The sequence below is a fragment of the Sesamum indicum genome, linkage group LG8 (genome assembly GCF_026168435.1).
Source record: "Sesamum indicum cultivar Baizhima isolate 11 linkage group LG8, ASM2616843v1, whole genome shotgun sequence".
Taxonomy (NCBI): Eukaryota; Viridiplantae; Streptophyta; class Magnoliopsida; order Lamiales; family Pedaliaceae; genus Sesamum; species Sesamum indicum.
Window position 1 is genome coordinate 26,257,261 of NC_142664.1, and position 25,873 is coordinate 26,283,133.

The 25,873-nt window shown below is 34.7% G+C and overlaps 3 protein-coding genes across 9 annotated transcripts; 1 reads left to right on the forward strand and 2 right to left on the reverse strand.

The window, feature by feature from the left end:
- Positions 1-328: 328 nt before the first annotated feature.
- Positions 329-8,790, reverse strand: LOC105168913 (RNA polymerase I specific transcription initiation factor RRN3 protein). Its single transcript, XM_011089114.3, has 15 exons — positions 8,692-8,790; positions 8,211-8,379; positions 8,043-8,126; positions 7,872-7,943; positions 7,708-7,779; positions 7,350-7,604; positions 5,935-6,045; positions 5,744-5,857; positions 3,886-4,011; positions 3,734-3,802; positions 3,469-3,572; positions 2,700-2,783; positions 2,509-2,596; positions 996-1,300; positions 329-909 (listed from the first exon to the last, which is right to left on the reverse strand). Exons 2-15 carry the CDS (start codon positions 8,295-8,297, stop codon positions 600-602), a joined length of 1,881 nt encoding a protein of 626 aa, XP_011087416.1. The 5' UTR covers positions 8,298-8,379; positions 8,692-8,790; the 3' UTR covers positions 329-599.
- A 4,379-nt stretch (positions 8,791-13,169) lies between these two features.
- On the reverse strand, positions 13,170-14,695 carry LOC105168914 (Heavy metal transport/detoxification superfamily protein). The gene is made up of 3 exons (XM_011089115.3): positions 14,546-14,695; positions 14,381-14,456; positions 13,170-14,247 (listed from the first exon to the last, which is right to left on the reverse strand). Exons 1-3 carry the CDS (start codon positions 14,579-14,581, stop codon positions 13,346-13,348), a joined length of 1,014 nt encoding a protein of 337 aa, XP_011087417.1. The 5' UTR covers positions 14,582-14,695; the 3' UTR covers positions 13,170-13,345.
- A 4,624-nt stretch (positions 14,696-19,319) lies between these two features.
- On the forward strand, positions 19,320-25,512 carry RAD9 (cell cycle checkpoint control protein family). 7 transcript variants are annotated; one of them, XM_011089119.3, is made up of 11 exons: positions 19,320-19,647; positions 20,231-20,350; positions 20,429-20,537; positions 21,897-22,148; positions 22,232-22,344; positions 22,673-22,737; positions 23,155-23,381; positions 23,456-23,609; positions 24,422-24,462; positions 24,559-24,744; positions 25,253-25,512. In XM_011089119.3, exons 1-10 carry the CDS (start codon positions 19,543-19,545, stop codon positions 24,675-24,677), a joined length of 1,305 nt encoding a protein of 434 aa, XP_011087421.1. In that variant the 5' UTR covers positions 19,320-19,542; the 3' UTR covers positions 24,678-24,744; positions 25,253-25,512. The 7 variants fall into 7 exon arrangements, with proteins under 7 accessions (XP_011087421.1, XP_088740044.1, XP_088740045.1 ...); XM_088883918.1 differs by having other exon boundaries at positions 19,321-19,647; positions 23,465-23,609; positions 24,550-24,744; XM_088883919.1 differs by having other exon boundaries at positions 19,327-19,647; positions 23,161-23,381.
- The last annotated feature ends 361 nt before the right edge of the window (positions 25,513-25,873 follow it).

Below are 25,873 nucleotides of genomic sequence, written 5' to 3' on the forward strand. Positions count from 1 at the left end.
GATTTTATCCAATGATCTTTATGCTATGTAAATAGATGGATTTCTAAAATGAAAAAAAAAAAAGGGAATGTGTTGATCGGGAAACCGGACTGAGTTTCATGAATACAGATGTGACTGGCAATTTGATCGCCACTAACGGCGCGTTTGGCTGCTCTTCTTTATAAGAGAAAAAGGTATTACTGGAATCCACCGCTAGAGAAGAATTCTTAAAAACTTGGTTAAAATCACAAAAGCATAAACAAAATATGTAATTCATTTTCGTTGCTTTTTTCTACCATTTTCAATTGTCGCACTAATCCACTATCAAATCAAGAACACCTATACATAATTAAAACCCAAAATAAAAATTTTCATTTGCCAATTAAAAGAATAGGAATCAAATTTGAGCTCAGGCTCCATTTGATTCTTTTCTTTCCGAGCCCAAACTCAGTTGATTTCAACTTTTACAAATCTCACGCGTGTGCACTCTTTAGACATACTATCATCAGACAAAATGAACTACCAATCAAAATTGGCAAATTGTATACCACATCTATAGTAAGTGAGCTACATTAACATTGTGCTTTTAATTTCAGAATAATAAGCTGAATGTTGGCGAATCACAAAGACTCGGGACTGGCAGAAGGTCTGATCTTAGAGGGCATCTGCATGAATCTCTGCATTCGACCTCCAAACTTATTGCTTGAATCTCTAGGCGTAATGGACATTTTGTCGAGATAATGGTCAAATTCATCGGCATCAGAATGGCCCTCATCATCATAACTCCTCCCACTTCCATCATCTGGAATACTCATCCCATTTCTGGAAGCATAAGCCTCCTCAACATCTTCATCACTTGTACCTTCTCCATCATCTTCGTCGTACGTACTTCTTACCATTGACCAGTATACATAATTTGGTCGGATGTAACTTCGAAACGATACACAAACGAAATCAGCATTCTTTATCAAGAACAAAGGAAGAAAGGACGAAGAGGATGAAAAGCTAAGACAAACCTGTCACATTTCCTTAGTAAGCAGGGATCAAATGGAAAAAACATGTCAAATCTTTCCATCCCACCGAATGCCCGAGAATTTTCTGATTCTAGCATCCCATACTCAACAAAACTTTGAGGTAGAGAAAAAACGTGATTTGCCTTCACCAGCCGTAGAAATTCCTCTACTATTGATGGCAGGCACACCTGCAATGGTTTTAAAGGATGGCCAAGGATGTCCTCGATACGCATAAGGCATAGTTGTGACTTGAGGCGAGGTATAACAAGCATTTGTCTCATGCGGAAACAAAGCACATACATAGTTGCCTGCACAATAGTAAATAAGCGTTGAGAAAAATATTACTGGCATGTCTGTCGGACAAAATGAGAAGAAAAATCTGAGAAGAATCCATGAAATTTGAGACAACAAAAGCCAACTGTTTGCACGATTCTCTTCTTCCATGCAGTCTGTACATCCTATTGATGGTGATAATAAGACATTTTAATTATAAAATACAAAGTCAATTAGAAACAGAAAAATTAGTGATCAACCTTTGATTACCGATTATGATTGTGGCTGCTAAAAATCAAAGTAGACTAACAACTATTCTTTAAGTAATCAATTCTGTAAGTACCAACATTAATCTTCCTTCTTATGCATAACTGGAACAAAGCTTAAAAATGACCAAATTAGAGGAGAGTAAAGGCCAAAAGGGGAGTACGATTAGCACCAGATGTACAATGAAAAATAAATTTAGAATAGAACTTCATCTACTAAAAGTGTACAAAGAAAAAGAAAAACATGAGACAGTGTTACCAATGATAGGATGGTGAGAAAGATGTCAATTATGAGACTCATCCATGAGTGCAACAATAAACTCAGAAAATTTAATAAGTGATTCTTCATAATAATGTTGAGAATTTTGTTGAGTAAATAAAATAATAGGAGGCACATCAATAAGATCCTTCACCACATTTATTGTTATTCTTGCTTGAATAATGTCACACAAGGGGGACACACATTGATTTGACACGAAAAGGCGCCAAAAATTGTCAAATTCCTAGGATCAATCAGCACCCCATAATCCTATAACTGGCAACTTGCTTTCTTTCTTCAGATGTTAATTCGTCAGATAAGAATTAAGTTCTCAAGAACTATATCCACACCAATATAGATTCTTGTGATTCTAGACCAATTTTTTTTTATTCAACCTGAAAAACTAATTTGGATGATCACTTCATACAAGGAGCACAAAAGTCGAAGCATTAATCTCATTTGCATCATTAAATAGCATATGGAAAACCAACGAGATTCAATAAACATAAAACCATGTCCAGCAATTCCAACTAAGACCCAAACCATAATTCTCAAGAGAAAAGAACAAATCAAAGATGAAGAAATTGGCATCCCACTTGAGGGGACACTCAATTCAAGCACGTGCTAAAGAGATCTATGTATACAAGAATTCAGACCAACCAAAGCACATATCCTCTAAATTTTGACAAACAAGAGAATTTAGCCACTTATCACACACCTGACATCCAGCATAAAATACTTTATGAGCTTTTGGATTAATGTCGCCTTCCTGGTTCTTGCAATAAAGAAAACACCAGTTTACCACACTGAAATCATGTAAAAGAAAATGCAACCGAGTCAGATATATTCATCTTGATTTTTTTCCTTTGAGGAGCGAACATGCATATCAACAATGTGAGATGCTCAAACCTTTCTAGCATAGCAGCAACAGACGAGACAGGGACAAATTTTGCGCGAGCCAAATAACTAGCAAGATATGCAACAGCACTCATTCTGCAATAGGCAAATACAAGAAGTTAGAGCTGCAGATTTCAAGCTAATGAAACCAAGAGACACAAGGAAAGGAAAAGGATTAAAAAAACTGAAAGAATGTTTCTTCTAAGCACATAATTTCAGAACTTTAGAAGGTATAAAAGGAAATTTTGGCAACATTACTTACGATTGAGGAGACAACTATAACTGATGCAGGCTCTATCCTAATTTTACAGTTATAGATGCAACTCAATGTTAAGCAGTAAAGCAACATAGTTTCCAGAAAGAATCACAAAATTATTCCAAAAAAACACTTCCTGAATACTAAGTTCACACACTTGTCTAGACACATGTTTTGCCACCAGGATCAACAGCACCAGTTAATGATTATCATCTATTTCAGAACAGAATTTGACTTCAGAAAAAACAAAAAACATGATTTTTGTTAATGAAAACATCGGTAATGTTTACTCATTGTCAAGGGTACAAGAATAACTTGACCAGAACGTGTTCCAGAAGCATCTATCCTAAAGTAACTGGTATTATGCCTCCTATGCATATAAAAATATACAATTAAACACATGCAAGTACCTCAGAAGCTGAAAAATAAGATGAGAAGAAACTAAGATTAACTTCTAAACAAGGATATTAGTTGCAAGTGGAATAAGAGATAGAGAATTAACTTTAAATAAATCTAATCTTTTACCTCCACTCAGGATTGAGACTGCTCACAAAGATATTTAAGAGCAGATCAGCAAACATCTTCCCACAGTTTTCAGGATCCAGCGAGCAAGCATAGAACATGACAAACTACAAAAGATTATTTAGCAAGCGTATTAAAAGGCTGGTGATACATACATGCCAAAGTGTGCCCGAGAGAGCCATACAAGGAGATTGACCCAACAGGTAAGAAAGAGAACTATGAAAAAATAACAAGGCAATTTTGCGTATTTACACAAAGCCAGATATACCTGCGCAAATTTTGATTTATATGCAGTCAATATTGTTTTCTGAAATGATTGGAGGAGTATCTCAAACACCTGAAGCATCATTAGAAGGTAAAGTGATTGAGAAATCCACGTAATTGTCACTTAAGATTAAAGATCATGCTCCAAGATCTTACCTGAACTAGACGACCACTTTCAGCACAGGATCTAAGATGTTCAAACGTAAGAACCATAAGGCTATCTAATTTTTCAGCAACTAGGTTTCCACTAAAAAACCTTTGGATCAAAGCTTCCCTAGTGAGCTGGAAATACAAGTTCGATTATTATAGCAAAGATACAAAAAATAACACGCATAATTCAAACAAATGGTAGAAAGATGAAATAATAAGCTTCAAATCAATAAAAATCCCAAAACCACAATTTAAGTTTGTGTTTGTTGTCCTAGCACAATGCCCAAGAATTTCATGCTGTAAAAAGAAGCCTCATTGACTCAGTTCAATGGAATCTTCAAAATTTCCTCAAGCTATCAAGGAATATTGCTATTATTGGTATATTAATCGATGAAATTCTCATTCAACACCTAGATTACATGGGACTTTTTCAACAGAAAATATATCTGTAGTCTCAGTACAAATCCGATGTATGGACAGCTTAATAGTATGCTAGGCAGATATTCAACTCTTATAGGATAAGCTTAAAAATAATGAAGTTTTTTTATCTCTATTCATCCCATCCTTCACTCTTCCAGAATAAACTTTCCCTACAAACATCAGAGCCATGCATTACTCTTAAAAAGAATAAACCAAAAGTAATTCCTGCCGATCTCCAAGTATAAAGATATTACTATTTAAGATATAATTTCAGCAATTCAAAACCTCAACCCCCTCTTATCAATGCAAACTTTGCAGATCAAAGAAGAGTTTGATACACCTAAACTTCCAATATCGACGGACTGATCCATGATTCCTACAATAGCATCTCATGTATCTACTTAGGAAACGAAATTCATTCCAGAGAATATTCAAAACATCCACATGAGACACTAGGGAAAACCAAGTTTCAGGATTTGAATAAGTTTTAATGAGAATAAGGGGGAACGAAGTACTATTCTGAACTCCTCATAACAAACTAGAGAAACAAACTTTGACAGGAAATTAAAATCAATGAAGTGGAAGATTAAAGGCCAAGCTCCTTAGTTTCTGTCGGACACATTGGATGTGCTAAATTGATGTAGATGTACAAGAACAATTTCTAAATAGAGTTCAATGGATTGAGCAAAAAGTGCTATAAAGATGTCTCCTGAAACTCGTGGCAAGAAGTGGAATATTCTGACAATATGATGCTGCGTAAATAACTAATATAACTTGAAGGTTGACTATCATGTTTTACGACAAATTATGTCTTGGACAACTCAAGAAGGCAGCTACCACTGTTGTCCTACAATCAAAGTTATACACGCTCTCTTAGGAAGAATAAATGAAGGGTCATGCAAAACATACTCTTTCTCGATGGTAATAAATAAGAGATACGTGCTCTGGTGTGACTAACGATCATGTTATAATATCTGTTTATTTGCTTCACATTATGGTTCTTCTCGTCTCCTGTTTTATTTTTCACCTCTCTCTTGAATCTTTTATCTCTAATGAAACACAATTTATTGACACATAGTTGCTTAGAAACTATTTGAGGCCAAAAGTACATTGAATCTAATAAACATATCTTCTACTAACATTATTCTGACAGCTTTCCAATAGATAAAAAGTTACTTCTCTCATGCTCATGTTGCAAATCAATTTAGACATGAAAATAGGCCATTCCGGATGCTTGTCCAAATCTACCTAATTGTATAAAATCCAATCTTGTCCTTCTGCAATAATCCACGTGGTAGAAAAAGGATGAACTCCACACAACACAAAAACAATGTGCAGCCAAAGTATTATATTGAATGCAAGAAATGAATACTGTAAAGAAAGATGTTGACAATCAACTCAAATAAAAGATTCTAGCACTAAAAGGAAAGATCTTGACAAGCACCTCATTGCAATCTTGTTCAATATGATCAGCATGTCCTTCAAGGTCTTCCAGTTCCATATCAAAGATGCCCTTATGGAAATCATCCTGCAAAATTTCATCCCAGGCTATCTCAACCTACGGGCCACAACAAAGCTCCTGTCAGATCACTGCAAAGTCTCTTCAATTGCTACATTTAAATCTGAACAACTTACATCCAAATCTATTAGTCTATCCACCAATGCGATGAGAATTGTGCTCCCAACAAGTTCACCCATCACACCACTCTCCAATCTTAACATATTCTCCACATACATCACAATAAACTGCACGTAAAACAGCTGTAAGATCAAAACAAACGCCAACACAAATCTGAATGTACCTTCAACCATTATGTTTTCCCAATGTCATAGTCGTAATTCCTTTGAAAATTAGATAACGGTTGCATCTTATTGTACATGCCTAAGATCAGAAGCACTAGATCTTACTGATTTATGTGCAAATTCAAGTTGCATCATGCATCTAGCATGAAGGCCTGCAACATGGTCATAATCCTCATGTACACAGTTCTTAAGATGCACATAACAGATTATAATGTCTCTTACAAGCATCATGTCCACGTGTAGGGTGTCTCAACCATAGTTCAGACACATGCACCATATGAATTGTGGCATTTATTGCAGAGATAATTCATATATAAAATACGTAAATGCTTTCATCTAAAATAAATTTCAGCAATATTCAGCAAAACCCAGTAGGTATAACAGCAAACTTCAGCACTCATTTCACAAATACTCCCAGAAGTTCCCAAACTTCAGTTATATAAAAAATGCAAGCAATTTCATCTCAGTATTTAAAGGGGGAGGGGGGGAGATAGTAATAAAAGGAGAAGAGGATAAAACCAAGTTCAATAGGAAAAAAGAATAAAATAAAAGAGAGGACCAGCCTCATTTGGGAGAAAGAAAAGAAATGGATGTGAAAAAGAAAAAACAGCAAAGAAAAACGGGTCGGAAGAGCAAAGGAAAAAGAGGAAACAGAGGAAAAACATACCTTGGCTAGACCTGCGACAAGAGAAAAGATAAGTACTATTTCTGTTTGTTTGACCCTTTTTTCACTGCTTTTAAAAAGGCATGCCAAGGTGTGCTGAAGCACACCTTGGCATCAGCCCTTGTGAAGCTCTCACCACAACCAGACAAGGCAGGAGCTGTGCCTTGGGCCATGGCTTGCAACTATGGCCTCAACAACCTTCTCTCATGCAGGCAGATTTAATGATAAATCTTTCAATTCACTCCAAATACCAGCAGTCACTTTGTACATTCATCTATTACAAGTAAGACATTCCAGTTACGGTAGAGAAAATTCAAATGAATGCAACAAGTATGATTTTGAAAGGTTTTGATGTCATAGAAATTAGAAAAGTTGACTTTGTCAAAACACATTAGTGTAGTTGTTCCAAACTTGAATAATCATTCCCATCCCAGCATATACCATTTCACCGAAGAAAGATGAACATTCAGAAAACAACATTCTACGCATTCTTTTAGGGTAGTATGCTTATATTTTAAGAAAACTTTAAGTAGATCCAGCTAATGATAAATAATAGAAAGGAAAGTGCAAAACTTTGTCTTACAGGTTCCTTTGTGTATATGTTTGGCATTCTATCCCGAACTATCTTCTCTAGTCTCAAAGGTGAAAGAGGCACTACAGTTGCAATATCTTTCAGAGTTGAATGAACACGATCCAGAACTTGGTTCTTCTTAGCAAGACCCCGAGGTTGCTTCAGCAATTCCACAAAATAAGAAGCAGAGGGAGGAGCAGAAGGCGGGATGAAATTGCCAACAAGCATCTCCAAGCACAAATCAACATATTCTCCACTTGATGAAGCCTACCATAACCAAGCATAAAATGGAAAAACAATACACAATTTAACTAAGGACCCTCAATTAGAAAAGTCAGCAACAGGAAGGAAGGACATGTAACTAGCATACCAGGGAAACGAGCAATTCAACCAAAGCATCCATCACATCAGTCCCATAATCCCACAGACTCATTCCAAATATCTGCAGTGCCAGATATCATGAACCATTTGAACATGCGCACATATAGTGATGAAGAGATTAATTCAGAATCTGAATGGCTCTATATAACTCACAGCAGCAAGGAGAGACCTATGATGAGCAATGTGTATAGAAGATACTGCTCCAGTCACAGCTTTCAAACATGTCTGCATGTCATTATAGTATTATACGTAATCAAGAAGAAGCAACTTCCTTGATAGACTGATAACAATAACCAAAATTTTTTTGGAGAGATCACTATGTACCACAAGAAGAGCCACCTCCTCGGCAACAAGACGTTCTTTATGATGTATCACTGCTACAAGCTGGTTATAAAAGTCGCAGTCACCCTATGAAGCCAGTACATGTTAACATCTCGCCCATATGATCAGCTGACCGATAACATTACAAAGCCAAAGTTCAGGAACTATTACCTGAACAACTGCTTTAAGGGCGTTTCTTACATGATAGTCCAACTCAGAATCAGTGAAACTTAGTTCATCCATGTCGGGTACTCCCATTTACTTGTTCTACTCTAAAAAATCCACCACTCCAATTCAGGGTCCAAGTATCAATACTTTTTAAGCGCACCCCTGTGATAACCTATAACCACGTGCTTCAGTATACTATTTTATAGCTTAGGCCACAGTTGATACAGCTCAAAATGCACCATGCCACGCAATTTTGTTGTTAACAGAAATTTACAAGACTACAGAGACTACAATCCAGCAATTCAGATTCAGCAATTCCGAACTAAAAACATAATCAGCAACTGAAATTCTTTAAAAAAATTGAGGTCTCAACCCACAAATTCTCAGAAAAGACCGAGAAGAAGGGTGTAAAAAGAAAAAGAGAAGACGACGAGAGCAAGAAAGATAAAAGAGAAAAAAGACGAGAAGGCAGAAGGAGAGTCACCTGGTGGAAGCTCTTCGACTCGCGAGAAGAGGAAGAATGGACTAGGGTTTTGGACTTTAAATAGATAACTCATTATGGCAAATACAAGAATTTCAATTATACGTGTATCACACGTAATTAAAAAAGCCCCAGTTTAACATAATATACACAGGATCGGGTCGGGTATGGTGCGGATCTGTTACCCGACCCGCTGCACATGTAATTAGTATTTACATGATATTTGCATCATCTTTTGTGAAATTTGATGTAAATTATGCATAAAGTTTTTGTTTTGTATAATAAATAGATTTCTTTACTTCAGAATTTATCGAATTTATTGAAAAATAATATGACATTTGCATTATCTTTTAAAAAATATATCTTATATATTTAATATTTGTTTTGTATAAAGTGTGTAAACAGGTGGTGATAGGGTCGCATTTTGTGCTTATTTCATGTAATATTTTGACCTATTTTATGACCAAATGCTCCTAATTAAATATTATTTTGCAGCATTAAGACAAATAAAATAAAAAATAAAAAAAAGCACCAAAATGGAAATTCGAACAAGACTCAAACTCAATTTTTGGCAAGAATTTGCAGCTGTTTGAATTACTTTTTTATGAATAAAGAGTTTAACTAGAATTATAATTTTATTTTCATAAGTATTTTAGTTCAATTAGGAATCCACTTTTAATTCTAGTAGAATTAGGTATCTAACTATTATAAATAGGTGATGTAATTCACTTTAAGAGAGAACTTTTGAACTCTTCTATTTCTCTACGTTTATGATATTTTCTTACTTTGTTTTTCATGTGTTCTTCCATTAGCATGTCTAGCTAGTTCTTTTATTCCGGTTGAAAACTTGGTGAATGCTTAAATCCAATGAGTTGTGAGATCTAATTTATGCTTTCTACTTTTGTTCATATTGGTATTTGTGTTGTTCTCTATACTTTTATTATAAATAATCTGATTTATTGTTAAGAATATTTGCCTAGCCAATTGAACTTGCAAATCCATAATTGTTTGTTTAGTTCGATAACTAGTGGTAACATAGATAATTGATTATGTAAGAGTTTTCGATTATGTTGTGGGTAATGCACAATCTATCTTAAATAAATCCTCGTAGGAATTTATTGGTTAGAATTGGGCCTTTCTAGTTCTTAATGTTGTCGATAAATTAAATCTTGAGAACGTTCCCAAGGTTGTTTACTGATTAGGGATTTAGTCAATGGACATTCATTGACTATCCACAAGATAAGGAAATGTGAGATCGTTAGGTCGTACCAATGGTCAGTACCAATTTATCTATCATGAATAATTGTTATCTTTGCATCTATGATCAACCGTAGAATTAAGCAGGATCATGTCTTTAACTGGAATACTTTTCTTTTATATTTATCTCTTCTAATTTTATTAGTTTTTATTTTTTATTCTTATTCACAATCATAAACCCCCCAATTATCTTTATTTTTATTTTTATTTTTTTGAATGAATTAATTTAAAATCAATTCCTGTGGATTCGACATTACTCCCACTTCCAGAAAAGTATTCGTAGGAATTATTTTTTGTGGATTCAACCTTACTCCCACTTTTACATTATTAAAAATATATTTTTTTTTAAAAAAAAAGGAGCATGTCGTGGATTGGATACACGACTTGCTCGCATGGATCCCATCCACGACACAAATTCAATTCATGAATGCAACATTTTTATTTTTTATTTATTTTTTTATAAATTGATTATATTTAATTAATTTTTAACAATATTTTAAAATCCAAAAACTATTATGTTAAATTTGTATTAATTTTAAAAATATAATGAATTATACAAATGTAATAGTGTATATTTTTTTACACAATTCTAAAAAAAACACGCTATTGCTTATCAACAATATAAATTGTATTAAGACCCAAAATTTAAGTCACATCAACCTTCACCGACGCTCTTTAAAAGCTCCTTCTCCTGTTCTCTTCCCAAAACGTGGCTCAGTCGTTCTGTTAATTTTTAACAATAAATTAAAATTCAAAAAATTATAATATTAAAATTGTATTAATTTAAAAAATACAATGAATTATACAATATAATAGTGTATATTCTTTTATACAATTCTAAAGAAATACTATATATTTCTTTATACCAAATTGTAATAGTGTATCTTTTTAGAATTGTATAAAAAAATACATACTTTTACATTTGTATAGTTCATTATATTTTTAAAATTAATACAATTTTAATATTATAATTTTTAAAATTTTAATATGTTGTTAAAAATTAATTAAATATAAATAATTTATAAAAAATAAAAGTATTGCATTCATGAATTGAATTCATGTCGTGGATTGGATCCACGACATGCCCTTTTTAAAAAAAATATATTTTTAATGTCGAGTTATTTTTATTGTATATTATAAATAAGTTATATTTATATAATTTTTTATAATAATAAAATAATTAAGCCTTAATTGACTAAACTAGCCTTACTTATACTTTTTGTTTCACAAAGAATGATTCTCTTTTAATTAATTAATTAGTTATATCAATTATTTTTTATACATGTAAATTCAAATTCAGTCCATCTTATCAATTTTAGTCAGTTACTAATTTAACTTTTCTTCCATTTTATTTAATAAAATAATTTTTATTATGCACACATACGGACTGTGTCTCGATCACAAGTATATACTATTTACTAAAGACGAGACCTCGATCTAAAATAATTACCTAACTTGATCGTCAAAATATTTATTATAAAAATATATCTAAACATATTTATTTATTCATAACAATATCTTTTTCCTTAATCAACCACCCTCAATATTTTTTTATACATACATAGCTAGATTAATTTATTTTCTCAATTTTGATAATCATTGATTCTATCTTTATTTTTTTATATTTGACCCAAAAAAAAAAAATTATGAATGCACATTGACTAAATTACCCTCAACCATACTTAGTCACTCAATAATGATGTTGTCCAAGAAGAATATCTAATCTATGTAGCATAGAAACTGACTCAACCACTTTGTAAGGATCATCTTGCTCCTGTAAACCTTAGGTCACTGCTACTGCTAGATTGTTGGACCACATTCACATGATTCCATTTATAGACATGTCTGTAAGTGGGGTCAAAATATTAACTACAGCTAAAAATTATGACAAATGTAGATTACTCGTTGTCGAAACTTAGTTTTTTGCATTAATTTTATTTAATTATGATAGATGATATAAATTTGACATAATTTTTTAAATAATGTGATTTATAATATAGGGAATATTTTTTTTTTTTTTTTTGTGGTAGATACTGCAACAAAAATATAGTCCAATCATTAGGGATTTATTCTAATAGAGAGAATGAGGAAATCCCAACTCATTTGGAATCAAATCAAATACTAACTGTAGCACTTTCCTATTAATAAATTCAGATTTATTTATTTTATAATTTAAGGGTAGGTAATAGAACAGAAAGGAAAAGACAGAAAAAATAGTCAAAACCCTAAACCCTAAGGTTTGCAACTTTTGATGAAAAGCGATTGGCTTTACCAAAAGAGCACACCAAAGGGAAAACGCCAGGTGTCATGCATCAGAGGCTTCGTCCTCTCTGATTTATTTCACAATCAAACAGTCTTTACACATCAGACGGAATAAGTGTTGGGGAGTCTAATGCGCCAGCACACAGACCAAACCTTTACAACAAAGCATTAATTCATTTAAAAAAAAAAACACATATTCCAATTGCAATAATTAACAAAAAATTAATTCAAAGTGTTGGCCTTCTTTTCCTTGTTCTTGCTCACTTACTTTATTGTAATATCTTAGATTTTTTTAATATAATATAATTTGTATAAATAAAGAAACATGTGATGGTAAATTACTTACCTACCTATCTCATCATATTTTGGGTTGATTAAAATATTAATTTTGTTTTTGTTGTGTTATACATATTGTTATGTGTAATATATAATAGCAATCGAGAATTAGTTATGTCAAATTATTATTTTAAATCAAAATATTACATACGAACAGTGGTCATAGTTCAAGAAATGCAGAGTGTATTTAATTTTTTTTAATTTTATTATTAGACGTTTTTAAAAAATAAAATTAAAAACAATAAATTTGATATACAACTAATTTTATCTTTTATTTCCAGGTGTGTGATAGTTTGAATTAATGGACAATACTACCAAATAATAATTACTTACGTCGTCTTATAAACTTTCAAAATTTTCAAATTAAATATTATTTAAAAAAATAAGAATTTTAATAAGTGTACGCGTAATTTCTGTAAAATAATAGTGACATAATATTGGTTGCCACTTTAGGGTTGAAATTTCATAATTAAAATATTGTGAATTTGATTATCACAACCATATGTATACATCCACTTTTACAGTAATTTTTATTTATTTTATTTAAATATATTCGTTGATTTAAATTAAATTAAAAAAAAAGAAAAAAGAAAAAAGGAGGTGGCATTAAGAACAAAAGCAAACTATTTCAAGTTAATCATAAAAAAGACAAACTATTTCAAATTAAGAGGAAAATAACAAGGAAAAAGTAGTGCAACTCTTCTACATACATTACAAAAAGTTTCTCCCTTTTTTTTTTTTTTTTTTTAACTTATACAAGATGTATAAGCAAAGTATACGGGGAATTTATCCTGTATGACTATCACATGATAAAGCACCCATTTGGATTTTCATCGCTGAATATTTCGAAGGAATCCAGCGGTTGCCGTGGATGCGAGTCGAGATCGGGGGGAGGTGGCTGGGAGTCGGGTCCAGGGTGCATGTAAGCGTAGGAATACGGTGGTGGTGGTGCAGCATAATACGACGCCGTATAGCTGCTCGAAGGATACGCCGTATTGTAGCTCACGACGGGTACGGGTTGTGGTGGTGGGGCGTAGTAGTATTGATGTGGAGGTGGTGGATAGTGGTGATGACGTGGAGGACCATGGTTGGTTGGAGGTGGTGGACCGGGTTCCTGATTCTCTAATCCTGCAGCACTCGATGGCGCACTCCCACTTTGCCCTCTTTTCTTTTTCTTTTTACCAGACGTGCCACCGTTGCTTTTCTCGACCACCTCCTTTTTCTCCCCGGCCTGCGGTGGCTCTCCGCCGGCTGAGCAACCCTCCTCAGTCTTCTTCTCCTCTGCTTTTGTTTCCTGAACGGCAGAGCCGGTCTTCTCCGAAGCATCCTTGACCACTTTAGAGGCTGCGCCGCCACCACTACCACCGCCAGTTTCTTCATTGCTTTTGGCTGCGCCGCCGTCATCAGCCGCTTTAGCACTTCCTTCACTCTTTTTAGCAGGCAGTTGGTCTTTTGTTGCTGGGTCGGGTTCTTTAGCAGCAATCTCTGCAGTGGGAATCGCTTCTTGATTATCCATTTTTCGCTGTGTTTGATGATTCTCTTTCTCTTTGAATCTCTCACTCCCTGGAACTTTCTCAGGCTTTTGCGGCCATAACTCGGCTTTCTTGCCAGCCTTGACCAGTTTCTTGATCAAAGTATCGGCGTCGACGCTGCCGCTCACTGTAACTTTTTGTTGCTTGGTATCAACGTCTACAAACTCCACGCCTGCAGCAATACGAACAGAATTAAACCCAGTAATAGGTATAAAATTGAAGGGACATGGGGGAATTTGTTTCATGCAAGTGTTGATAAACAGAGAGGAGTGAGCGAAATTGGTGTGGCGTTGAGAATCGCGAACCTTGAACTTGGTTGAGAATTTTCTTGACTTTTCTCTTGCAGCCCTCACAATGGATAGAAGCTTTCAGGACACAGGTCTGGAGGGAGTCCAAGGAAAGAGGTCAATGTCTTGTAGGAAATTATAGAGAGAAAAAGCAATTATTTCTTTGTTAAGAGGGGAACTTACCTTGACGGGTTCAGGTTCATCTGCTGTTTCAGCCATGAATGTGTGCGTGTGTGAGAGAGTAGATAGAAAGAGAGAGAATTTGGAGTTTGGTAAAGCAGTGGGAGAAATGATGGAGAAGGGGCTTTAAAGAAAGGAGGAAAAGGCCAAGACCCAAGAAGATGGCGAATCGGAAGTGGAAACTGGTGTCTTTTTTATTGGGGTACTTACACTTATATTTAGTTGTTTTCTTTTTTCTTTTGACAAAAAACAAAGGCTAACTTTATATTGCTTAAGCAAAAAAGATGTGATACAATGAAAGGACGCAATACATTTAACCCCTTTATTTTGATATATAAGGAGATTAGTATATATTAACATAATGTTTATTTTATTTTACGAGGGCTTAATAGAAAAATAAAATTTTGTACTAATTTATCATTATATTTTATCATTTATTTATTAAAGTATAATTCTATCATTGATTTAATACATTTCTCGAAGTACCGGGATATAAATACTTCGCCATTTTTCTTTTTCTTTTTTAATGAAATCGTCTATGCTCTAGGTTTGGCATGAATACCTATCCGTTTACTAATATCTAAAAAATAGTCAATTTACAGTCTAGACACAATAAATGAGGAGTACTTATCCCCTTTACAATTCTACATAGTTTTTGTCTGTGTTTAAGCAATTTCTATCTATTTAGTTTCTATCACAATTTTTTCGAGCTAGTCCACTAAAGGTAAGTGAACTATAATCTAAAATTAGGAACCTATGCTTTATCGAGTCGAAGTATCGCCAACAGTCCTTATGGAATGTTTTCTGGCAACCAAGTATGCTGAAAGTAGGATTTACAATCCACGTCAAATGGTCGATGAGGATGGGGTATAGATCCTCAATTTTGGATGATGGGTTGACCTACGACATAATTTGTTAGACTCGTTGAGATAATCCTTAACTAAAATTCTCATCTTAAGTCAGCGTTCGCTTAGGACAATAAATGGATTCGTAGAGCTAGATCTCAATATCATAAATGCATACTTTGTATGATGAAATTAACTATTTTTTTTATAGAGATCAATTGTCAGAGATTATAAGTAACCATGTGTCCGCTAGGGGCTCTCCCATGGTGGTAGCACATAAAGTTGCTATTTCAGGTTGTCGGGTTGGTAGAAAATGAGTAAATCCTTGTCTTGATTGTTATTTAATGATTCTGAAAGGGCAAAATAGTCAATTCCTTATGTTGTTTACCCACGTCATTACTCTCCCACTTCTCTTAATTAAGCTATGTTTATTTAAGAAGATTGGATTTATGTGTGATATTTGGGATATGGATTGGAATTGAGTTAAAAATAATTATATTAAGTGGTCCAATTTTACGTAATAATGGATATAACTAACATAGTATTTACTTTAAACCATAATTCAGGATTGAACCATAAACTGGTATGTATTTTCAAAACAATCCCTGAACTTTTTTGACTAGCAATATTCATAATATATTAACGCATGAAGAGAAAATCAACAATAAAGTGGATTCCCAAATAAACCAACAAGTTTAAATATTTTTCCATAAAGATAAAATCGTTAGACATTTCCAATGATTTGATTGGGATTTATTTCGATTTTGGTTATGTAGTTATAGGTGTTTGACGTTTTAGTTCTTTATGAAATGGAATAATTAACTAGCGTCAATTATTTTGTAAATTTTGTGATTTGAGGACATTTTGTCATAAACTTCTAAATTTATTGGAAATTTGTACGTGCAAATCATGTGCTAGCTCAAAATTGAGGAATGAGGACATGTGCGATTTGCACTTGTGGTTTTTCAAATAGTTATAAATTTATGACAAAATGTGTCCTCAAATTACTAATTTTATAAAAATAATAGAATAAATCACGAGTTTCACTTTTTAAAGGACCAAAATGTGAATAACTATAAATAAATTGCAATAAAGCCATGCCAAAACATATAAGGAAAAGTGATTCACAACACTCTAGGAAATCAAATCCAAATATGTTACTGCACAAAAGACGAGCTAGAGCAAGAGCAAAACGAACAAAGACATCCACCATAAACCAAGGTAAATCAAATCTATTTAGGAATCCCTATGTTCCTAGGCACTATCGAGCTCGATCGGACATGGGGACATGTAATGAAAATTGCTCCTAGTTCTTGGATTTTCTAAAAGCAAATGGAGCCATGCACAACCATATTCCTAGAAATTACTCGTGATACTCATCAGGATTGACACTGTAGCCATTCGTCTTAGAAGAGTATGGGATCGTAAAACAAGACTTGCCCAACATTAGTTCATGTTGAGTGATGGCATTAGATCTATCAGCTACGGGATCGTCACAAACTTGCACGTTTGGGCTACTTGTGTTGGAAGCTGCTTGAACTTGCGCGTTAGGGCTACCGGCTCCATCATCAATTCGTACACCAAGAACCGACCGGCCACTGCTTTTATGCATAGTTCCCAGATTGAGGGTAGCCTTGGGAGTGCATAAAGTCATGGAACGTGTAGCGTTTTCAACTTTAGTTTCGAGCTTTTGGTTGAAATGTAATAAGGCTGCCTTCAATCGGTCAAGTTGTCGATAATCAAGCTTGTTAATGGTAGGCGGATACCATTGTTGGCTTTGGCCATCCTTCCTCACTTGGTCTAGTTCGATTGCACACTTTTGTTCAAGTTCCAATCGATTCTCTATTTGATTGAGTTCCACTATGCGTTGGCTTATATTTGCTTTATGATGTGCCCCGAGTAATTTCTCAGCATCACTTACTGGTGAAATATTTTGGTCGAGAAACCTCTTAAAAATTGCCTCCACGTTGGGGTGCCCAAAGGAGTGGGCTTTGTTTCCAGGAGAGAAAACAAGCAAAGCAGTTTCAGCCCCACACAGAGTGCTGAGTTCACTAGCCTTTTTAAACAGGCCAGCACGCCGCTTAGAAAAAGTGACTTGAAGATTAGTTTCGTTTTCTATCTTTACCATATTCACCTTCCGACGTCCCTTTCCTTTACTTATTGTGTTGTTGCACCGCGAAGAACTCATCGCTGTAAAAATAATAGGAAAAATCCAACAAACATGAGAGTATGTGAGATTGGAGTAAGTAAGAACAATGAACATGAGGGTGTTTGAGACCATGCAAAGAAAGGGCTATTTATAGGTATGATTCACTTCATATGGATCCTTTCTTACAAAGTATCAAAATTTTGCCATAATGTGTCACCTTATGAAATTAACTACACAATCCTATAGAATTAAAATTATAGTAGTTTATATGAACACTCCTTTAAGTTAGATTTAATTATACAAGTACCCCATGTCTTATAAAATTTACATGTTGAGGTTGCACTCGTAATTACAAGTACAATCCTAATTCAATGTTCAAAATTTTATACAAACACCACCTGAGGTACATTACAGTAACATCCCTCAAGGAATATATTCATAGTTTTACGAATAACATATAATGTTTATGTAATTAGATCTAATATAAGGGATGTTAACGTAATTTACCCTTAAAATTACGTTCAACCATTTTATACCGTCTTATAACTTTGTATTAAATTTACCTTAATATGAATCTCGAAAGAGGATAGGGTTATTAATTTATAAGGTCAAGCATATTGTGTTTAGGATTAATTCATTAAATAAGATCATGGTCCAAGATTCTTCAAGTCACACAAAAATAATTCTTAAATTCACATAAATAGACTTCCTTGTACTATAGAAAATTTTCATGAAGAGATGAGACTATAATTTATAGTCTCCCAATTAGGATTGTCACAAAGATGAATGCTATTGATGAAGTCTTGAGCTATTAATTAAGATTGAAATCTCAAGACTTATAATTACAAGGTCACAAATTCACTTTTTATCAAATTTGTAGATATTAATTTGATTTGTATGTCCGAATTTATTATCTCATTGTCTCTTTTATAAGTTATTGTTATCGATCAATATGTTAAATTCTTAATTGATATCTTAATATACGGGCATAATTATCTTTCCTCTTAAAATAATAAAATGTACTGAAACAATTGATGGAATATGGTAATTGGATATGTGCTTGATCGACCTTCTTTCTAGTCCGATTTGCTTTAGTGTTGCCTTTTCTTTTGATCACGTCTAGGGTTTAGGGTAACAATTCAAATTTAATATATAAATATTTATCATATTTTTATTTATTAAATATAAATAAAATATTTAAAAAATACATCATCTTCTCCACCTACACCTCCCTCCCACCCCACCCCACCCACCTCTGCCTCCTCGTCATTGCCCCCTCAAATTGCCACTATTGTCCTTTGTGGTTGTCGTCCTCCTAATAACAACCGACACCCGCCATCGTTGTCCACCTCCTCCCCGCCTTGCTCGCGCCCCGCCGTTTGTCTCCTCCTTCCTTCCGATCTACTCCTCTTTGTCTGGTCCTTCGAGCGCCCCCTTGTCCCCTCCCCTCCCCTCCCCTCTAGCCTTTTTCTGGCGTCGGTCATTGCTCCTCACCCTCTCTCTCTCTCTATATATATATACTAAAGATATATATAAATATACATCATTTTAAAATATATTTATAAATTTAAATAATATTGATAACGTATGAACCATTCATTTTTATCATATGCGATTTGACAACAAAAAGATAAGAATAAAAATATCATCTAAAATAATAAAAAAAAAAAAGAAAGAAAGATGGTGCGTGCAATGCACCTCCAGGGCCAAAGGGGACTGTTTGCTATATTTGTAGCATTATAGGAAGATATTTTAGTGTTTATAATTTTTAAATGGGTTATTTTAAACATTCCTTAAAATAAAAGGTGGTAAAATACATTTTACCCTATAAATATATAATGTGTGCGCGTGTGTGTAACCATATCCGCTTCGCCGAAACGGGTCATGGATCCATAGTCCTTTTCCATACTCACATGTTTCCCCTCTTCCCGCCATTTACCACAACACTCACATCGCCTACTGCCGGAGCTTCTACTTACCGTTGAAGAGTGGGAACAGGAAGAAAGATGGAGTTTAGTCTGAGCGGGAATGCACTCAAAACCTTCGCTCGCTCCATCACCTGCCTCGCCAGGATCGGCAACGAGCTCGTTTTCCAGGCCACTCCTTCTCTGGTTCCTGCTCTTTGCTTGTTCTCATTTTTTTATAATCATCATTATTCAAGTAATTATCAGCTGATGTTTCAATAATTTATCATCGCGAAATTTCTTGTTAGGGAATGCCTCAACCTATTGCAAATGATAAATTCCCGACTGACTAGCTATAGCCGCTTTTTGTATGAGGTTTCTAATTGGCCTAATTAGTGTACCTATAACAATTAGTGTTCCAAGGGTTTTGGTTTGCCAGGATGAATACTGGGTGAACGTTCAAATTTGAGCTGATCTTTTATTAACTTCAACTCCATGAGACTGATTCTGTGGATCCAACCATACTATCATGGTTTTGAGATACTAAAGTAAAGTAGAGCGTTTTTACAACATTTCAGAAGGTAAGCTAATTTGTGGAGAGTGGTCCTGTTTTTCTGGCCTTTGCATGAAAAACAATCTGGTGATTTGTAATTTGATGCATAAGCAATATACATGACTGGTATTAATGTGGTTTTTATCTGATTAATTTAACTGCATTATGAAATTGTTGGAGTGGCCAGAATGTTTGTTTTCTATCTTGTTCATATTTGCTTCTTTTTTTGGATGGCAGCTCTCTCTATATACTCTTAATTCTTCCAGGTCTGCCTATCAATCCATAATGTTCAAGCCAGATTTCTTTGATGTATATTCAGTTTCAAGTGCCCAGGTGCAATGCAGCGTCCTTTTGAAGGTATACCTTTTTTCAGTAATTATTCTATCATTCATGAAATACGTATTATGTGGACTGGAAAAGATGTTTTTCACTCAGGCCATCTGTTCTGTTCTGAGAACCCCAATTGCTAGCATAGATCGTTTAAGCGTGTTGTTGGCTGATTCTGATGCATCGAAGGTGCAGTGGACTTTGGACTGTTTTAATGGTACGAGATTCTTCTGCTTCATCTTCCATCCTTTCCTAGCCACCTGATATTCTTTACTGGAAAATTAACTTTATAAGAGAAATTTGTAAATCATATTGAATTTTGTATCTGCTAATTTTTAAGGAATTTTTTGTGGAGAGGTGTACGGCTGCATGGATATCCTTAAACCTATATATTCAAGTGGATAAACACTAAACAAAATGAGCAGATTAGACATTTATCAAGTTGCTAGCATGTTTAACTGAGTTTCTGCTATAAGCTTTTTCACCACTAGTTAGACACAGGAAATTACCTGATGTAATTTATCCTCTGGCATGACTGTAATATGCTGACCTGACTCCTCATTCATCAATTTTTAATTCTATCATATGGTGATAATCCAATGAATACAACATTATTCATGTTTTGTTTGGTGCTTTTGTACTTAGACAAGCTGAAATTGCATAACATTCGTACTAATTACTAAACCTGAAATGTTGCCTGTGATGGTGTACTACAGTTGAAAACCCATCCCTGATGGACTTGTAAATGTGGATGAATTTGTAAAATTATTATGTTTTTGTTGGTTAAATTTTGAATAGACTTTGAGATCACATCTCTAGAAATCTATTTTGGAATTTGGATCACATCTCTAGAAATCTAGTTTGTTGAAGGGTTTGTTAGTGGTTTGAAATCTTTTTCTTGCATCTCTTGTGTAGATAGCCAATGTAGTGCATTCCCACCAAACTTTAGCAGTAACTTTAAGGACTTATCGGAAAGCCATATGAATAAGCCCATACCATAAATGAACTAATTTCTCTAACAGTTAAACCAAAAAGCTCCTTCCACAGACCATGAAATTTTCATTCAGTCTTTGACACGTCCAACATCCCTTTAGATGTGTCTAGAACCAAAAAGGAAGTCCAATTTGTTATTTTGATACACAATTCTCTATCAAAGTTTGCTAGGAACACAACTTATGATTTGTATACAAGAGTTGCATATTATTTTCTTCAAAGTAGAGAACCTCCCACCCAGAACTTGTGCATGCACCCGAACCTCCCTCCCCCACAATGAAAACGAAAAAAAGAAAAAGAAGAGGGGTGAGGGGGTGAGGGAGAAAAAGAACAAGAAGAGAAGATGATATGTTCACACCACAAAGGGTGTAACATCTACTGCTGCACACACCACCAATTTAAGTATGTACCTCATCTACTGGTTTTCACATTTGCATATCTACATATAATGAACATATAAGAACCAAGAGAAAGGGTGTAAAAACCCATGTCTGTATATGGCATAAGATGATATGACACATGTATTTAGGTCAATACACCCTGTCATGCTTCGTACTTCCAAAGCACCCTCCTATTTTGACAGGTGTAAGAAAGGCCTATTGGATTACTTGCAATGTTGAACCTGATATACAGCATCTATCACTTGATCGGCGAAAGCTTCCCAGCAGCTTTGTAGTAAGGCCTCGTGATCTTAACAGGTTACTGGCTAATTTTCAGTCAACTCTTCAAGAGATCACGATCATTGCAACTCAACCATCTGCCTTGCCTTGTGATGCTGCTGATCAAATTGGGGGAAAAGCTGTTGAACTTAGAAGTTATATAGACCCAACCAAAGGTAAACGGCGCAAATGTGTGATTATTATCCTCCAACAAGCTCAGTTCACAGCTAAAAGTTAAGCTTCAATATCTTGATTTCAGAAAATGATTCATCACTACACACTCAGCTGTGGATAGATCCTACTGAAGAGTTTGTGCAATATACTCACACTGGTAATCCTGTAGATGTAACATTTGGGGTGAAGGAGCTGAAGGTAATTCAACATCTACTGACATTTATCCTTCTTTACTTAGGTTTCTCAGCTGAGCAGAATTTTTTCACCAAATTAAAACCTTATTAACATGTTTCATTTCTAAGAAATGCTTGTAGTCGGCTATAAACCTCCAAACTCATACCTTTTCTGTTCAACCTCCATTATTGTCAAATCAATCTCTAAAGTGGAGCTTTTATTATTCCCTTTGTCTGATTGAGATCATTTGATATTATGCCTTTGTTTAAGTATTTGCAACACTTGAACAAAGTTTGCAAAACTCAAAGAAAAATTTGCAACGCTTATTTATTCATTTTTCCTCTTGTTCCAGGCATTTCTTGCGTACTGTGAGGGATGTGAAGTTGATATACATTTATATTTTGATAAAGCTGGAGAGTAAGAACCTTTTTCTTCCAGTGATCAACTGTGTTTGATGAAGTCCCTTCTATCTCATCTGTTTTATGTCTAGTAAAGACATCCAAATTATAGCTACAAGATGGATGAATATGAATGACCTCAATTTTGGCTCTCTTTATGCATTTGCTGAACTGTATATTAAAGTTTTAGAACTCACATCTGAGTTGTAAAATAATCTAAAGAAGAGATAGCAGTGACAGACTTATTGACAGTTCACACTGCCTGTAAATTGCAAAAATCACCTTATGCATGTGTAGGCTTATCTCTCTCCAACATAACTAAGTTCTTTTCATTTTCACATGATCTGAGTCAGTGACCATATACTTGTTTGACATTCTATTTTGTGGTTGTGGAATAAGAATGGCACTCTTGTTAAATATAATTTGTCAATTGGAGGGACAGGCCAATCCTAATGGCACCAAAATTCGGGTTAGATGACGGATCCTGTTCAAACTTTGATGCCACCCTTGTACTTGCCACCATGCTTGTCTCACAACTCAATGGTGGAGATTCTTCTGAACCTCCAACAGCAGCCACTGCTGGACCCCCAGGACAGCAGGGGACAAAAGGAACTAATTCTGAGCATCCATCGGATCATACCAGAATTTGGTCTGAACTCTCAGGTGAGATCAGCCAATTTCTTAGAATGTTCAGACTTTAAAGCATGCATGTCCTTCATAAAACTATCCACATGTAGGAAGTGCAGCAAAAGATGGTAATGGTGGCGCAGATAGGCAAGTCTCTGGGGAAAGAAACCAAAATATCAATGAGCAGAGGACGATTCAGAGGATGGGTATGATGAATATTTCTATAGGTAACAATGCTGATGGATTGCCCAGTTCTCATGAGGAGTATCCTTAAAAATTTTATTTGCTACCAGATTTTTATTTATCAAGGTTGTTCAGCATAATTGCTCCATTGGTGGTAACCTATGGTATGAAGAGCTTCACTAAGAACTTTTGCATGTCTCTCTTTTGTTGCATGGTCTTGAAGCTTTGACTTTTTTCCTGATTTATAAATTGCTCATGCCTGCTCATTTAAGCTCGTAGTGTATCGATAGACACACCTACCTCTGCAATTCTCCAGAAAAGGAGTAAAACGAAGAAAGCATGCTGTATCTGTGATAATTAATTGCTTATAATCAAATCCTAGTTTTAAGGAAGGTTGATGTATAAATCTTGTGCTGCTAGTTTGTTGTATAAAGAAAACCAGGAGAGCATGCCATAAAGTGTCCCCATCTAAGGTTTCCTCTTTGCAAGAAGAAAGACCTTAAAAGGGTGTATGTCACAATCTCGGAACCATCCAAAGAGTGTTTCTGAACCTCTTCAACATAGGGTATACTGTAATCCAGGAACCAATCCAAATTATTTCTGAACTTTTTCGACCTGGGGCTAACTTTTCTATCAAGGTTGATTTTTCAAATTCTATATTTCTGTTTTCAACTCACAGAATATACAAACTTACCTAATCAGCAATTGTTTTGGGGTCTTAATCACAGTCTAATGATATGGGGTGGATATCAACCAGATGTAAGCAAGTGGGTCATTCACCGTAAGTGAATATGACTTCAATGGAAGTAGTAAATAAGATGTAAGCATGTCATCATGTGATACATTCTGATGTCCACAGTTACTCAAGTACTTATTATCTTAACCAAAATTAGCTGCCATCCCATTGAAACAGATAATCCAGGACAACCACAAGGTCGGTTTCAGTATGCAGGTTCTCTTATAATTTCTTTTGGTTCTGGTAAATGCTCAATAAACTATTGGTTTGTTCTTCTACTCTTAGATGGTGCAGACATTAATTGCCATGGTTTCTCACAACGCCATCCAAGCAACTGGGTGGATGCCGACGAGGATGATGATGAAGGGGATGAGACTGAGTTGTGTGTGCAGTCAACACCCCCATACTCATGAATAAAAAGGGGAACCACATATTTATCCTTTGATCAGACCAATGGAAGGGCTAGTAGCTGTGTCTGCTGTAAGTTCAAATCTCTACACTCCATTTCCCAAATTGACATAATTTTAGTATTCAAAATGAAGTTAAACTAAGCTTCAAGCATTAGATACAAGTGAACATTCTTTCTTCTTTTCCCTCATAAACTGAAATAATAACTGCGGGGGCCAGTTTATATGTACCTTTTCTTTAGCATTGCTGTGTTTTTGCTGTTTGTCAACCATATAAGAGAGGAAATTTCTGTCCACTACATTAAAAGAGAACTTGGACATCATAAATCAGATAATACCACCACCAAAAACCTGAAAGAATCATGGACTTCTTGATTAAGAGAGAAAATAGTGAAATGAATCATGTTGCCAAAATGGGGACATGACGGAGACTATGCTATGTTTACTTCATCCATGGTTTCCTTTTTTATGCATGCTTCTGCTGAAATAGGACGAGAAATGTAGAATCTGGTTGCCTTAGTTAGGGTCACTTTCTGTTATTTGCTATCTATTTGTACTAAATTTAGCATTCATATGACCAGGTTAGCTTGTCGCAACCCAATGGCATTTAACTATTAGTATGTTTTTGGGGCTGCCTGTGATATTTCAAGATCATTACAGAGATTCTTATTCGAGATATGTGTTAGATTTGTAACAATTCATGAGAACCAAATTTGGCTCGATTGTCAGTTAAGGCCCTGCTGTAGCTGCTTTTGAGCTATTTATTCCTTGCAAGCTCAACATATGTAATCTTAACCTTGTCATTGTTAAATAATTATATGAATTTCGGTAGTTCCCTTCCTATAGTTTGAGTCACACCAGAAATGTCCCGAGGCAGTTAGTTGTACAATGAAATCTAAACCTCTGAATTTCGGTTCAAGTGACACTTAAAGCAATAAAGCACTTGCGAGATGCCTCGGATCCGGTGTTTAATCTCCATTGTCGTTTATGATAGAATAAATACTTTTTAAATGAAGGAATGTGTTAGGAGTGAGGGTTGGTTTCTTCTCGTTACTCTATTATTATTTGTATTTTGTACTTTATTATTAATAACTTGTTACTTTAATTAATGCACTAATTATTATTATTAAAAAACAAAGACAGCCTAATGCACTAATTAAGTTCCTCCATTTGATAATTAATAATAAATAACTTGTACACTA